At 51.1% G+C, this 16028-nt stretch overlaps 4 protein-coding genes across 4 annotated transcripts, besides 1 other annotated feature; 3 read left to right on the top strand and 1 right to left on the bottom strand.

Moving 5' to 3' along the window:
- Positions 1-332: 332 nt before the first annotated feature.
- Positions 333-358: a microsatellite.
- Positions 359-423: 65 nt separating this feature from the next.
- PVX_088005 (hypothetical protein, conserved) lies at positions 424-1040 on the bottom strand (the record flags this gene model as incomplete). Its single annotated transcript, XM_001613412.1, has 2 exons — positions 424-632; positions 800-1040. 2 exons carry the CDS (start codon positions 1038-1040, stop codon positions 424-426), a joined length of 450 nt encoding a protein of 149 aa, XP_001613462.1.
- A 542-nt stretch (positions 1041-1582) lies between these two features.
- Positions 1583-6093, top strand: PVX_088000 (cloroquine resistance asscociatd protein Cg7, putative; the record flags this gene model as incomplete). Its single annotated transcript, XM_001613411.1, has 2 exons — positions 1583-3999; positions 4102-6093. The coding sequence occupies exons 1-2, from the start codon at positions 2176-2178 to the stop codon at positions 6091-6093; spliced, it is 3816 nt and encodes a 1271-aa protein (XP_001613461.1). The 5' UTR covers positions 1583-2175.
- Positions 6094-7110: 1017 nt separating this feature from the next.
- Positions 7111-14442, top strand: PVX_087995 (cloroquine resistance associated protein Cg2, putative; the record flags this gene model as incomplete). The annotated part of the gene is made up of 1 exon (XM_001613410.1): positions 7111-14442. One exon carries the CDS (start codon positions 7111-7113, stop codon positions 14440-14442), a length of 7332 nt encoding a protein of 2443 aa, XP_001613460.1.
- Positions 14443-14826: 384 nt separating this feature from the next.
- On the top strand, positions 14827-15828 carry PVX_087990 (glutaredoxin domain containing protein; the record flags this gene model as incomplete). Its single annotated transcript, XM_001613409.1, has 1 exon — positions 14827-15828. One exon carries the CDS (start codon positions 14827-14829, stop codon positions 15826-15828), a length of 1002 nt encoding a protein of 333 aa, XP_001613459.1.
- Positions 15829-16028: the final 200 nt, after the last annotated feature.

The raw sequence follows: 16028 nt of genomic DNA, 5'->3' as shown, positions 1-16028 counted from the left end.
GGGACTCCCACCCAGCTTTCAAATTTAATTACTTCTAACTTGCATGATGTACGCTTTCACTGTTTTGTGTGTGTGCAGAATGCGAAGTGGATGAATTTTTAAACAAAAAAAAGAAGAAAAACAGCTTGAAAAATGACATGCGGGAAGGGTCAGTTAACCAAATTAATTTGACGACGCTGTTTATGCTTCTTACATGGTAGCGGAAGGGATGCGAAATTATTTAACTTAAAAAAAAAAAAAAAAAATGGGGAGGGGGTCCACTCAGTGGATAAACAAAATGGGCGTACAACAACATCACGCGGGTGACTCTGGGACAATGGCATTGCGATCCCTGCACAGGGGGGACAAACCAAGAGGAGAAAAATTCCACGTCACAACTCCCCCATCCGTTCATGCTTCCATCCGCACATGCTTCCCACCCCATCAGTAGGACGATAAAAAAACTTCCGAGCTGGCGTTCTCCATGAAGATATTTACATACTCATTGACCACCTCAAAATTGACTTCGTCCAAAGGGATGATGCCCCTCGTCTCAACTATTTTTAAGTCGTCCGACACGGTGCCTTTAATCCCGACGTACTTGGCGTCTGCGTTGACGACTTTGTCTCTGACGACGCAGTCGACGTAGTTGCCTGTGAGGTAAGAAGGGTCGGAAGGGGGATGTTCCTCTGTGCAAACGGACGTCATTCGTGCTGCTATAAGCGGTGGTGAACTCGGTTTGCTTGTGGAGGGAGTGCCCCATCAAAAGTGCACTTGTTCACCGCCGCCACACATTGCTACTCCCCCCCTGGAGCCTTACCATTGACCGACTTAAGGCTAATCAAGTTGTCCTGCCTGCCCACAATCTCCCCGATGAAGAAAACGTCTTCATTTATAAATTCGGAGAGGTACTTCTCCGAAATGAGTTTCCCCACTTTGTGCTGACTGAGCACTTCGTCATCGTTGTCTTGCTCGTACTTATCATACGCGTCGAAATTTTTCTCATCGTATGGGCCGTCTTCATGGTTGGGCTGGTCCAGCTCATCTATATCGCTCATCATCGTTGCGGAATGGGCGGCGCGTTAAGGGGCCGGGGTTGGGCTGCGTTCCGGCGTTTTTCCCTACAGGTCTGCTCGTTGGGGAGGCGGCAAAGTGTGAGCAGTGATGTGTTAGCTGCGATGTGTAAGAAGCGACGTGTTAGCAGCAACGTGCTAGCAGCAACGAGCCGGTGGTGAACGCATGCGCCGAAGCGAAACGGCAGGAAGCTTCCCCCCTCTTTTGGGGCCGCAAACACCAGGGGACCGATCCCTTTCCTTTATCCTTTTTCGCCACTTTCGCTCACTGCTCGGCGCGCCCAATGGCTCTTCTGGTCCTTCCCCGTTCAGCTTAGCGCGAAGTGCCTCTTCAATTATAGGTATTATTTTTTCTACCACACTGGTTGGGTTCTTTCCCTTTGGATGCAAAAAAACTCTTAAGGAGCGAAGAGACGCATCATGCTTGGTGAGGCCTCTTTTCATCTTCAGATTTGAAAACGTAACGCAGCATTTGAGAGGGGGCGGGAAAAAAGGCGGGTTTTTTTTTTTTTTTTTTTTTTTTTTGTGTGCTGTGCTGAGGGGTAAATAGGCGTATATTACACGAACGTCGAGGAATGAAAGAGGTGCGCACAGGGCATTTTTCGTTTCCCCTTTGGCGCAGCTTGTAATTGTATCGTCCCCTCTTTGGTGCTTTCTTCACGTTTTTTTAGCTTCCGTTTACGCGGTATGGTCCTTCTCTCCGCACATTTTCCCCCGCTTCGTCGCTTCTCCGTTTTGCCGCTTCTCCGTTTCGCCGCTTCTCCACTTCGCTGCTCCTCCACTTCACCGCTCCTCCACTTCTCCGCTTCCCCCCCTCAAGACACTGGCGGCCGGCTCCCCCCCTCCGCGGCTTCGCAAATATGCCTTGGGCTGCAAAGCGTCGCGCCCACACATTCGCAAACGTCATTGCGAATGAGCACACCCTGACGCAGGACCCCCTGTGCGCGTTCATCGGGCTCTTCCGCTTCTCCACGCTCGGGTGTGCGAGCCCGCCTCGTTGGTTGCGCGTTTAGGGGGGGGCTGCCCAGCGGTTGCCAAGCGGTAGACCAACCGTAGCCCAGCGGTATCCCAGCGGTATCCCAGCGGTAGACCAACGGAGACCCCCCAAAATGCGCGCAGCTCAATGGAAACAGAAGAAATCGTCTGCGTCCACGTAACCCTCAAGTTTGTAATCTTTAAGAGCATCAAAAAAAATGAAAACAGCCGCTGCGACAACTTCATCATCAATTTGGCGGAGGCCAATGACATCGAGGCGGCGAACAAATCGAAGCAGTACTTTATCCAAAAGTTCCACCAAATACTGAAGAAGAAAAAAAAAAAAAAAAATGAATATGAATGTCTGCTCAATGGGACAGTAACTGAGATCGCGACGTTTCTCGCCCAGCACATGGAGTTATACATACAGATAAGCCAAGTGAGGTATGAGGCAGGTGAGCAGAGCGAGGGGGGCGGCCCGGCGGGGGAGGGGGCAAATTTAGCGGGTGCAGATGGAGCAGACGGGGAACCCCCCCCACCGCGTGGCGACCGCGAGAGAGAACCAAACCGACGCACCAGCCCTGGGAGGAACAAAATCCACCTGCTCAAAAGCGTAGACCTAGTGGAAGACGACATACAATTTGAAAATGGGCAAATTTACTTCAAATGTGTATTTAAAGATTTGCTAAGTGACTTTGAGTTCATTCATCACAGGCGGTACGAGAACATTAGCAACTTTTACGTGAGCAACGATTTTATTTTTTCCATTTCGGTTAAGTTCGAGGAGTGCCTCTTGGGGCGGAGGGACTTGGAGCGGCGCGGCGCTCGGGGCAGCGCTTACGAGCGGGAAGATCGCTATGAAGGCAGCTACGACGGTCGCTATGAAGACCGCTACGACGGCCACCACAACCACCGCTACAACCACCGCTATGACGACCGCTACGCAGGTCGCCCCCGCGACAGACGCGCGGGGAAATACTGGCACCTTGTGAACCTCTGCCACATGACCAACCTATTCTACCTGCACGTAAACTTTGAGGCACACGAGCAAAGTTTCTTTCGCCACAATTGTGTGGAGGTGACCGTGGGGGACATGCTGCAGAGTCTTTCGCCGAGGGACGCCCAGGATGGTACCCCCAGCGGGGCGAACCGAAACGAATCTGGCTTCGCTTCACCAGGGGGGGGACCCCTCAATGGAACTAATGACAACCACCACCGCGATGCGGATGATGAGCAGCACCGCGATGGGGATGATGAGCAGCACCGCGATGGGGATGATGGCCACCACCCCCTCACCGACGGCAGCCCCCCAATGGGCTGCCACTTCTCCCTGACCCTAATCGACCACGTGGAAGAGCTCTACGATTACTTCCGCCTCAACGACATACACATTATATTTAACAAAATTCAGTTGGAGGTTGAAAAGAAGGGACCTTTTTTTTCCCATCATAAGAAAAGTGGCGACCTATGGGTGCGTTACAAAGACATGGAAAGGATGACGTGCCAGTTGAGCACCGTCGGTGGGTCCGTCCCTTCGCTGACCTTTCAAGCGACAATCATGTCTATTTGTTTGCTTCCCCGTGGGGGAGAATCCGGGGGGAGGTTTTTCAATTCGTGGCGGTGGAGAAGAAGCGACGGTGTTGGGAGCGACGATGTTGGGAGCGGCGATGTTGGGAGCGGCGATGTTGAGAGCGGCGATGGTGTTGGAAGCAGCCGCACAAGCGGGAGCGGCAACTCGCCCAGTTGGGGCCCCCGAGTTCGCGCGCACAGGAAGGAGCTGGGCCCCCCCAAGGATCACCTCCTCAAGTGGAACTTGTTCCTCTCCGTGGAGCGCTGCCACATCCTGGAGCTGAGCAACATCTACGCAGAAAAGAGGAAGACACGGCAGAGCGACTTTTTCGTGAAGGTCGAGTCTGGCCTGCTCGCGCGGCGCTTCGTGTCTCCGTTCTACCCCTTCGAGGAGAACCGGCAGGTGGGTGGCCCGAGAGGGCAGCTACTTAGCGGCTACATAACTGCCGCTTAACCGCTACATAACCGCCGCTTAACCGCTCCTTAACCGCTTCACACCCCGCAGATCGAACTGAAGAACTGCCACCTGAGCCACGACTTCCAGCGGAGGGGCGCGGACCCCTGCGACCAGCTCGAAGGCGAAGCGGTGCACTTCCACCTGGCTCTGCGGGAGGAGCACACTGAGGGAGAAGGGCCCCCAGGTGACCCCCACCAGGATATTGGCAGCGGAATTAACATCGGAGTGGGGGAACTCTCCCTCAAAAATTTGTCTAAAGAGTTAAAGACCACACTGATGAAGGAGCGAGGAGGACCCCCCCAGAGGGACTACTACCAGTTTGAATTTTGCGTGCCGCTTTATTTACACGTTTTTAAAGAGAAATACTTAACATCAGAGTTGAGTGTGCGGGTATTTCTGAGCGCACGGAGGAAGGGGGAAGCCGAAGGTGCAGCAAAGGTTGGATCCCCAGAAGAGGAAACGCTCACAGTAGATGAGAGCGGGGATCACCTGGTGAAGTACACCCCAAAGGAAGGCACCATCCCGAGCAACATCTACGAATTCAAGCTGTGGAAAGAGGAGGAGGAAAGGAGAATGGCGGAGATGCTAAAAAGGAAGGAACAAAATGTGATAAAAAAATTGATGAAGAAGCTCATAAAAAAATATGAAGATATGGAAAGAGAAAGAAAAAACGAAATGGAAAAAAAAAAAAACGAATTAAAAGAAATTGCAATTAAAGTGAAAGAAGAACAAATAAATGTAAAAAAAAATGAAAACCTTATCAAATTAAAAGACAAACAATTAAATGACGAAATATACACGCTGGAAAAAAAATTAAAAAAAATAAAACACGCTTATGAAAAATCGCTAACCCATTTTAAAAAAAATTTGAGGAAGGCCCATTTGGGGGAAAGTCTCGTAAAAGAAAACGATCAACTCGTCGCCAGCTATAAAAATGCTCTAAGTAAAGTGAAAAGGTTAAGCAAAGAAAATGAAGAGATGAAGACCCTTTTGGGGAAATACAACAGCAGGGATAACGCCATCATCAGCAACGCCTACTTTGAGGAACTGAAGGAGGAACTGAAGCGACTCAAGTTGTTTCACCGGCAAACGGTTCAGTCGCGCGGAAGAAGTGGAGAAGCGGAGGGGGGGGCAGCCCAGTGGACGGAAGCGGAAGGGGAGGCCGCTGACGAGGGAGCCCCACCCCACAGCAGCAGCAGCAGCTACATACGAACCGTGCGGAAAAACAGAAAGAGAATCATTCAGCTCGTTGGAAATTTCGTGCCCCAAATTGAAGAGATTTACGACTTGACGAACGACGACTTGCTGGAGGAGAAGGTCCGCTCCATTTTGAGGGACGTCCACGAGGTGCGGCTGATTCTGCGGGCCGAGGCGAAGGAGTTGGACCGCGCCTCCCCCGGGCGCTGGCGGGGAGAGTCCTCAGACGGGTCAGCAGGTGGGGCAGCAGGTAGGGCAGAAGACCGCGTAGCGGGCAAGTCAGCTGACCGGTCGGCTGGTCACCACATAGACGTATACACGGGCGAATTCCCGGAGCCGCCTTCCACCCGCACCGACCCATCGCGGACGCGGGGCAGGAACCTACCCGGGAAGGAGCCCCCGCTGGGAAGGCACGCAAGTCTGGCTAGCCACCCGAGGGGGAAGAAGCCACCCCCCCAGAGGAGCCTCCTGCGGGGCAAGGGGTTTCCCGGCATTCTCTCCAAAGGGGTAGACATCCCCAGTAAAGCGGCAGTCGCTCACTTCAGAGGGGTAGACTCCCCCTCCAAAGGGGTATATGCCCCCACCAAAGGGCTAAGCGCTCACTGCAGGGAGGCGCCCCCCCACGCCAAGCTTCTAAGTGAGAAGCGCGGGCGGGCCCCCCCAAAGGACTCCGCCCCGACCCCCCAGACGGACGGATTTAGAAAAAGGGACAAGCCAAACGACAATGCCAGCGTGATCGAAAATTTAAAAAGCGAAATAAAGCGACTCATCGAAACTGGGATATACAACGAGGACGACACGATTATTCAAAATATGAAGAGGAAGTTGAGCGCGCTGCTTTGAGGGGGGGCACTGGGCCGGTGCCGGAGGACGTCCACACGGGAGCGGCTTCTATGCGCAGTCATCACACTGACTCTTCCGATTGTATGACCGCTCCGCACACACAGCTATGTTGGGGCGCCCCCTCTTGGTGTCCTTCGCACGTACAAGAAGGAAAAAAAAAAATAATAATAAAAAACGAAGAGGCATCGCTTCCCCTCTGAGTAACCATTTCGTGCGTTCGACCCCCACCCCTAAGTTCAGCGTTGCCATAGCATCTGTCACCTTCGCTTAAAGCTGCGGTGTGGTGGGAGATGAGCGCGTTCTTTTATATACCATCCATCACACATGTGGCGGCGAGATGGGCGTTTTCCCCCAGAAGGGGAATGACCTTCTCGAGCGCCCACTCCACGTCGCTACATCATGTGGCCGCTTTATTTTTTTTTTTCCCCTTGTGGGTCACTCCAAGGAACGTTAGGCAATTTTTTTTTTTTTTTTTTCCCCCAAAAGGAAAGAGGGCCATCCTACTAGTTCCTCTCAAATTGGCTCACTTGCACGTGTACGTGCACAGAAATGTATGCACGCTTATACATTCCTATGAATACGCGAGCCTGCCTACACGCATGCTTCCCTGAGCGAATGCCCCTCTAGCGTTTAATTTGTCGCTTTGGGGGCACCCCCCTTTTTTTTTGTCCCCTCAAATTTGTTTGGAGACTCGCAATTTTGGAAAAAAAAAAAAATTTTCCCCTTGTGGTGCTAGTGACTCACACGTTGCCCCCTTTGCGCGCAACCCGTTCGGTGGGGAGAAGCATCACTGGTGAGGCAGCCGAGTGGCAACCAGGTAGTAGCGGAACCATCAGGCTCACCGCTGACCCCTGGTGCGAAGCCAAATGGGGCTTCCGCCAAGTGGGTGGCAGGGGAACCAACTTACAAGGTAACCCGCGCGCCAGACCTTGTGCAGAGCCATAGGGAAGTCCCGCCCGCATGTGTACCGTCTGCGCAGAGCTCTAACGCGCTGGCCTCTCCTCCCACACCTCCCAAATGATGACTCTGGGTGGGAAGGACGGGCCGGACGGGCCAGAGGGGCCACACGAGCCGGAGCCAAGGGAGCCCACCGACGGGCCCGACAGCTACGACCATCGCGACCACCGCGAAGGCTACGACGGCCACGACCACTACGACGACTTCAAAGGAATCAGCTACGGCATGATGCTGAAGAAAGTGCTGCGCCGGTCGATAAACGACTGGAGCCTCTTCTGCGAGCGCGTGGACAACGACAGCGGAGAAAACGCGGATTACCTTAGAAGCGCCCTCATCCAGTACTGCAGGCACATGAGGGAGTGCTTCCTAAAGCTCCTGGAGGTGAACGCCTTCCGAAGGAACTACAAAGAAATCAATGAGACGATTAAGCTCATTTTAGAGTATAGAGAAAGTTACCGGGAACTTAAGAGCAAGTACCAATATGAATTGTACCTATGCAAAGTAAAAATGATGGATTTGCAAATAAACGAAAGTAATGTCCTGTGTGCAGTTGACTTATTGTCTACGGGGAGGTACACGAGGTTCCCTCTGCTGTTCAAGGGGATCATTTCGAACCCATCAGATTCGTTCATTCCAAATTTAAATGTGAATCAAATAAATATCTTAAAGAAACGAATTGTGGATGAGTTTCTAATCAATTATTATACATCTAGAATCCCCAAGGATAAAGTGAATTTTTCTTTTTCTGATGGGTTCATAGAGTTAGATGTGGTGAGCGAAGTGAAGGTCTCCCTCATCACCGATTTTGTCACCTGGAGTGTAGTCAAGGCCGACATCTTCTTCTTGCGCCACATGAATTTGCACTCTTCGCACAACTTGAATCTCATCAGCTTGGTGAGCTACGGCGTCGTTCAGAAGATGGGCCAAATGGCTGGCGAGCAGAAGGGGGGGGCGGTGGACGCCCCCCAGATGGATATGTCCCATACGGATATGCCCCGGTTGGAAATGCCCCATGCGGATATTCCCCATCTGGACTGCCCCACCGAAGCGAGCGACGCGGAGAGTTCCCAAAGCGGCGATTTTTTGCTAAACAGAGGAAGCTCCCACCACAGTGAGCGGCACGTACGCATAGAACAAATGCGGCATGCCCGGGTGAACCCCATCGAGCAGCACTACCACAGAGAAAGGGAAAAAAGAACACAAGCAGAGGAGACCCTACCACTGGCAGATGTGCTTTACGAAATTTACAAAATCAGCCACTTCTACTGTAGCGTTCAAATTATGGAGTTTTTCAAAGGGAGTATAAATCAGCACAACACGTTTAACTACCCCTCGAAGAAGAGTCTCATATATAAGTGCTTTTCCAATGGCACAGTGGAGGTGACTCCCTCTTGTTATAACTACAGTCTGAGCGATAAGGACGCACTGCTCCACCTGGACATTCATCTATACGAGTGCGCACTCGGCAAGGGAATGTATGAGTGGTTCAAGAAGATCCCCCTACTGGACCAACACAGCAAAAAAAAAATGATCCTTAAGTTTGTTCTGAACAACGAAAATGGAAATATAGGGGTGTTCTTGTGGCCATTCAGTTTTTTTAAAAAGGGAAAGAAGGAAAGCTTCCCTACCGATGACATCTTAACCTCCTACGAGTTTTCCTACTGTGCTGCACTGCAGAGGAGGATGAAGAGGCTCTTCTCATTCGACCCTGCCCATATTCACCTGGAGAGCTGGTTCACCCGGGTGGCCAACTGCGTCACTCGTTTTTTGTTCTCTATTCTGAAGGCGTTCAGCTCCCCTGGGGGGGACCCACTCCACGGAGTAGCCAGCATGGACCACACCAGGAGCAGCGAGACCTCCTTCGGGAACAACGCCATTGGGGTGCATGAGTTGGTGCAAGATTATTTCTTCGATTTGGGTTACATCCGCGGGGAGTTGCTCTGCGAGGGGGGAGTTGGAAGCGTTTTCGAGGGGGTGGGAGAGAACCACCCCGGGGGAGCAAACCATGTGGAGGGGGCGCCCCTGCGAAACCGCATCCAAACAGTGCTGATGAAGAAGCAGAACGGGGACTCCTGCCTTCTCACATACACCTTCTACGGACAGAAAATTAACCTCTTCCTAAACAGGCAAAGCGAAAAATTCACCTTCATGTGCCACTGGAAGAGCAAAACGTTCATCGACACCATCAGTCTCCACTACGACCTCAAGCTGGTCATATACGTCGTGTACCTCCTGAAGAGGTTCTCCCTCTATGTGTACGTCTATAACGAGCTGCAGGAGAGATTCCTCGCAGTAAACGCGGGGAGGGTCTTCAACTACGAGCTAGCCAAGGATCAATTCTGCCCCCAGTTCTTCTTTCACAAGTTGAAACTTCATGACCTTTTGAAGAAATACAACTACTCTGCGAACATCCTTCTGACCAAATTCCTCCAGAGCTTTTTTTCCCTCATCGATTTTTACTTTTATCTTCCCTGTGGTGAGGGGGGTGCCACCAAAGGGGGGGGATTTGAGAGCGCTCTCCGCAAATTGGTGCACAAGGGGGGTGAAGCGGCAGCCGGCTTGCCTCCCCCGCAGGGTAGTGCCCACTTAGGAGGAAGCCCCCCCAGGGAGGAAAATCTCATCGGAAGCTTCGAAGGGACTAATCTTGGCGAGTCCCCTTTTAGCGCCCCCGCCCCACAGCGGCAACCGGGGGGAAGCGGATATGAGGAGACCCCCGAGGAGGGGAAGAAGGCAGCCCCGAGTAGAGACCCCTTCCGACAGAACTTCATCTCAGTGCTGTACTTCACCATCTACACATATGACCGCACCCCCCTGCTGCTCATCCTGCTGATCGAAAAGGATTGCATACACCAAACGTACATTGTTATTTGTGAAAATGATGGAGTAACCTCTGGGGCAGACAAAGAAAGAAGCGAGCAGGGGAAGACCAGCAAGAGGCACCTCTTTACCATTCCTCTAATACATAGGAGCTACCCCCTTGGGAATCACCTCGAGGATTACCTGGACGGTTTACGAGATATGGTCAACCGATTTTCAAATTTATTTTCCACGTTGGGGAAGCTCCTACGGATGAATTCGCGGTGCCCCGTTTTTTGCAGTCCGTTTGGTGGAGCCCCGTCCAGAGGTGTAGCACTGAGCGGAGGGGCCCTTCAGCATGATGGGACCGCCCAGGGAGGGGATGCACCTCCAGGGGGAAACGCCCCTCCGGGGGGGAAGCCCACACTTAAAGCCGCCTCCAACCAGACGTACGCCCGTTTGAGGAAGGAGAAGAAGAAGAGCTTCCTCGACCTTCAATACTTCGTGAGTAAGAGCCAGTCCAAGCGGGCGCCTCCCAGGGAAAGCGCTGACGTCTGCCTAGGCGAAGCGAACCTAGCCGACTCTTCAAAGGAGAAATACCCAGCGGACTACATCACCAATTATTTGCTCCACCTGGAGTGCGAGCTAGACGCGGAGCACTACATGAGCAGGGAACTTTTAAGCAACCATGAAGGAGGGGAGTTCCCCCTCCTGATCAAGGTGAACACCTATGGGTCCTTTTTTTTTGAAGTCCCCTTTCGGCAGAGAAAACTCCTCAAAATAAGGGACTCGAATTTGAAGAAAAGCAGCGAGATTTCTTTTCTCTGCTGCAACGTTGCGGTAAATGTGAAGATAGACCCTTTGGAAGTGGAAGGGGCAGATGCTCCCTCGGTTCACTGGGTGCGGATGAAAAAAATGTACCTGCTGCTAAAAGACGAGAGCTCTCCACGGAGCATTCTTCATCTCTTCGCAGTTTTGAGCAAAATATTTTCTGCGTTGAATTTCTTCCCGGAGCTGTACTACCTAGAAAGAATGATGTCCCCCGATGTATCCATCCGCAATTGCCATTTGGCAAACATCACCGTTGAGTATCACTGTGGGGTGAACAGACAGATCGCATGCTCCCTTACGTTAGACGTGCTCAATGGTGGAGAGGTACCACCCGGACAGCTCGATGACCCCCCTGGTCGAGGTCTCAACAAGGAGCGCTTTCCAAATCGCCCAGGTGAAGGAGACCCAAACGGTATGGCGACAAACCGCAGAATCAAACAAACGAGCGATGAAGAAGACGAACTGGAAAAACTACTCTCCTTTGACGTCTCTTTTAACTCCCCCTTTGAATGCATTAATGAATTATTTTCTCGAGAGAAGAAGAAGCTCTCCTTGTACTTAAAAAAAAAAAAAAGCATTTTTAGCCTTTTAAAATTTCTGCTGCTGACCTTTGAATTTCACTATAACTTTTATATAGTGATTAACAAGACGAGTGAGCACTTGAGGAAGGTCCCTTTTTTGCATCCGGTGGACCTCCTGCACGACGTTCAATTCGACTGCGTTAACCTCTTGACCGTTCTGCTGACATTAAAATGTTTTAGTAACGACAAGGGGGTGCTTTCCTTTTATTTCATTCTGCACCCAGAGAATTTCTCCAAAGTTGTGATCATCCCGCATTACAGGGGCACCCATATGGGTAGACACCAGAGGGAGGTCTCGATCAAAAATTTCTTCAGAAGGGGGAAGCGCAGCCATAGTGGTGAGAGGCATGCCGATGAGCATACCGATCAGCATACCGATCAGCGTGGCGCCCCTCCCAAGACGGGCCCAGGGACCCCCCCAAACGACGCAGCCACCGTGGAAGGAACCCCCCCCAACGCACAGGAACGCGGGATACGCATTGACCACCTGGATGAGGAAGACCTGTTCATCTACCTCTTTTCCCACTTTTGCGACGTTATAAATTTAAAGAGAGTAAACCAGTCTGCGATCTACTCTCCCGGTGGAGACCTCCATAGTGATCAGGTAAGTCCATCACGAGGGAGCAGCCACCCCTTGGAAGGAGCAGAAGATCCCTCACTTGGAGAAAGCGCCATCGAGAACGATCTAAAAATTTTTGAAGAATATGACTTGTTCATATTAAATATAAAATATTTGTTCAAAATGAAAAACCAGATTGTCCTCTCGGAGGTTTTTTTCTTCCCTCCGTTTTTTCTCTACACTACGCTGTACCCTTTTGTGGAGTTTTTGAAGACGCTAAAATGTTGGCTCGTCTTATTGGGTCAGCTGAGGGTTCACCACTCGGACATTACCCTGATGTGCTCCGAGATAGGCGACGTTTTTCAGCATGTAACTGCGGTTAGGAGGAGGGGCGCCCCGCCGGGCGAGGGAAAAAACGCAAATGTGAATGCAAATGTGAGCGCGAATGTGAGTGCAAGCGTGAGCGAAAATGTGAGTGCGAATGTGAGCGCAGATGTAAGCGCAGATGTAAGTGCGAATGTGAGCGCAAATGTTAACGCAGATGTAAACGCAAACGTGTGCGCAAATGTGAACGCTGAGGTAAGCCCAAATGTGAGCGCAGATGTAAACGCTGAGGTAAGCGCAACCGTGCAGAGCGCACACAGCGAACACAGCGGCGCGCCCCCCGAGGGCCACCCCAGTGGCCACCGCCAGGATGACGAAATAGTCGTTCACCTCGTGTGGTTCCTCTACAGCACCAAAGATTTGTACGTGGACGCGGCGTCCCTTGGCGAGGGGAAGACGTGCAAGAGGAGTTATGCGGCCCTGTTGGGCGACCCCGGGGAGGTGAATCAGGAGGATTCGCCTGAGAGGGGTGGCGGTGGAAATGGCGGCGGTGACAAAGGCGGCCATGGCTTCGGAGACCATGACGACGGCCACCATGACAGCGGATACCATGACGACGAACACCATGACGACCGAAGTGAGCATAAAAAGGTGAAGAGGCAAGAGGAGGATGGGCAGCACAGCGAGAAAGGCCACTTGCGGGGGGACGACCCCCCCCTGAGTGAAGCCAAATCGGAGGAAATGCAAAATGTGAAGTGGGAAACCGGAGGAGCTAACCCCGTAGCAAAGAAGTGGGCACACACAACGAATCACCTGAGCACCCCCTTCCAGAGGAACGAAACAAACACGGAGAAATTGAAACATATGATCAACGCATACTCTCACAGCAATGATGACATTTTTTTAAAAAAGAAAGCTCAGAAAATCTGGCTGGGGGGGAATTTTATCCGGAAGGCGTACGCCCTGCGTGTTTTGGAGCCCCGACATGGGGACCCCCCCTCCGAAGAGGGGAAAAGAGGGGATCCCCGGGGGGAGGAAGGGAAAAATGGCAATATAGGGGAGCGTACAGGGGATCATCGCCAGAACGACTTCCCTGTGAAGATCAACCCGCACCAAGCAACGCCCAATCGAAGCGAACCACAAAACGATGGTGAAAATATGTTTTTTTTTAATGAGGAAAAAATGCTAATCGGAGGTATGAAGAACGCGAAAAGCCTTGCCTGGTCAGGCGAAAATGTGTACAAAGGGGATATGCACTATTGGATCAATTCAGTTGGCATTTTTTTTGAAAATGTTGGGGAGACTGTGGATGAGGGGGACAGCTGGTTTTATCGCAACAGAGGAAGGGTGCCCACACGGGAGGGAACACCAAATAACAACAATGAGGTGAAAACACGAACGAGGAAATTCATCATGGAGGAACAAAACGTACTGAAGGAAATCTCCAAAATTAATTCCGCCCTAAATATAATTTACAGCTATGTAAGAACGTGGCTCCTCAAAATGAATCACTCCAGTGTCATTTCCTTTTTTCGCATCATAAGTGAGATAGTAGTCGAGAAAAAGAATATATGCGAATTGTCTGCTTTTCTTTTTAACTCGGTTTTGTCCTACCGAGAGTACTTAGCCTTTTGGATGTTTCCAAACAGGGAAGGTGTATCAATGCCATTCGTGGAAATGGAGTTTGTACCTGAGGGGGAAGATCACCTGGTTGCCGCGGCGGGTGGGAAGAAAGGGACCTCCTTTTTCCGCAATAAATGGGTCGAACTGGTTGTTCCCGTGGAGGAAGCGGTGCACGGTGGTTATCTCATGGATGGTGAGGTGACCCATGCAGGTGGAGACTCGGCTGCTCCCAGCACCAGCAGAGGGAACAAAATTATCCCCACGGGAGGCGGTAATGACGGCAAGCGAGGGAACTGCCATCCCAACCCCGCAACAGAAAAAGCGATCAACATAAAATACAAAATATGGAGATATATGCCTCCCCCTTTTAAAAAAAAAATGAACGAACAGGAGGTTATAGACATTATGGGGGGAGCCAACGAAAGCGTGACGCTCACGTTTAAAATATCATCCGTGCTGCCAGTTAAAAATTTAAAGGAGGTGTACATAAATGACGAGCCGTTCGTGAAATTTCTGGTGAAGCACAAAATTGACTTAAATGTTGCTCACGAGAGGGTCATGGCCATTTTGGAGAAGCACAACTTGATGGCAAACTACTCCCTCGTTGCCACGCAGACCATCCTCCACCGCTCCTCCTTCGAACGGTTGCTCAAGGGGGGGGACAACGACAGTGGGTGAGGGGAGCGGCGTGCTGTCGTTTGCAATTCGGAGAGGAACACAGCCCTCTCACCCCCGTTGGCTTTTTATTTATTTTTTTTTTTATTTTTTACTTCCCCCTTTGCGTGTCACAAAAGCGCACGTTTTGCGAATTCCGCAGGGCGCTTTCCTTAACGCGCGGGCGACCATGTACCAATAAGTTTCTCGTTTCACATGCGTGCCACAGCGGGGGAAGAATAATTAAAAAAATCCACACACATATGTGGCAGTTGTACGCGTAGCAACTGTACGGTTTGCCTACATACGCTCATGTTGCACACGTGAGCGAACGTTTGTGACCGCCGCTGCGAACTCCTCCCCCGTCACCCCCAGTCAATGCCTTCCCCAAATGTTAAGGGAAACAACATGAAGAAGTACAGTAAGGGGCCCCATTTGGTGTGCCTGCTCGGCGCCTTCCCACTGTACGCAGCCGTCTCGAATGAAAAATCGATGGAGGGTCTACACAACGATAGTGATACCCCTGCGCAGTTGCGAAATGGAAGCAGAGTGGTCCATTTGGAAGGCACACACATAAATAGCAAAAGAGCACCGTGGGGTATTAAAACATTGTCGCCTCATAAAAATGCGGCCATAACTTCGAATGAAGGGAAAATAAAAAACAAGTTAAGGGAAAAAGTAAAGGGAGTGAACAAAATATGTGGCGAAAAAATTGCTCTGAAGAAATGGGAACCCCTGTGGAGGTACAACTACCATGGGAGCCGCCAACTCGCCTTGTGTGAAAGGGCCAATTGCAACGGTGAGGAAAAAGGGGGACGAATTTTTGCACGCATAGCAAACTCTGAAAATGGTAAGGGGAGCAATTTTCCATCCGGGGAAGATACCCACCAGGGGCATCACGTCGAAATGAAGAGGGCATATCAAGGCAGTGACGAGGGACACACACAAATGGGCACTCCCGAAGAGCACACACAAATGGGCACTCCCGAAGAGCACACACAAATGGGCACTCCCGAAGAGCACACACAAATGGGTAGTCACGAAGACGAACCCTCCTGCGACACCCCCAGCGAAAGCGAAACGCAAGCAGAGCTAACAGAAGAAGTAATTAACTTCATCGAAAGCATAATTAAAAAACACAAAATAGTTCTGTTCATGAAGGGTACAGCGTTAAACCCATTTTGTAAATATAGCAAACAAGCAATACACATTTTGAAGCTAAACAAAGTGAAAGAAATTAGAACTGTTAACATTTTGGATGATCAACAGCTGAGGAGATCTTTAAAAATTTACTCTGAATGGCCCACCTTCCCGCAGCTGTACGTAAATGGGAAATTCGTCGGGGGCATAGACAAACTGCAGGAGTTGCATGACGGGAAGAAGCTAAAGGGCGTCTTGGAGGATGTGTAGCAGTGTGGGGGTGAACAGGGTTACACATTTGGAGGTGAACATGGCTACACTTGACACACACAGGTTTGCCGCTCCACGTGTATGCCTCTTCTCACGTACACTGTATATCTCAGGGGAAAGACCTCCCCCCACAACCCTTCCCCTGTGGGCGTTATCCAAAACAAAGGTGCTTCAAACAGGTTGGCAGTTGAACGTGAAAA

This window comes from Plasmodium vivax, chromosome 1 (genome assembly GCF_000002415.2).
Source record: "Plasmodium vivax chromosome 1, whole genome shotgun sequence".
Lineage (NCBI taxonomy): Eukaryota > Apicomplexa > Aconoidasida > Haemosporida > Plasmodiidae > Plasmodium > Plasmodium vivax.
This window is presented reverse-complemented; position numbering and strand designations above follow the sequence as displayed.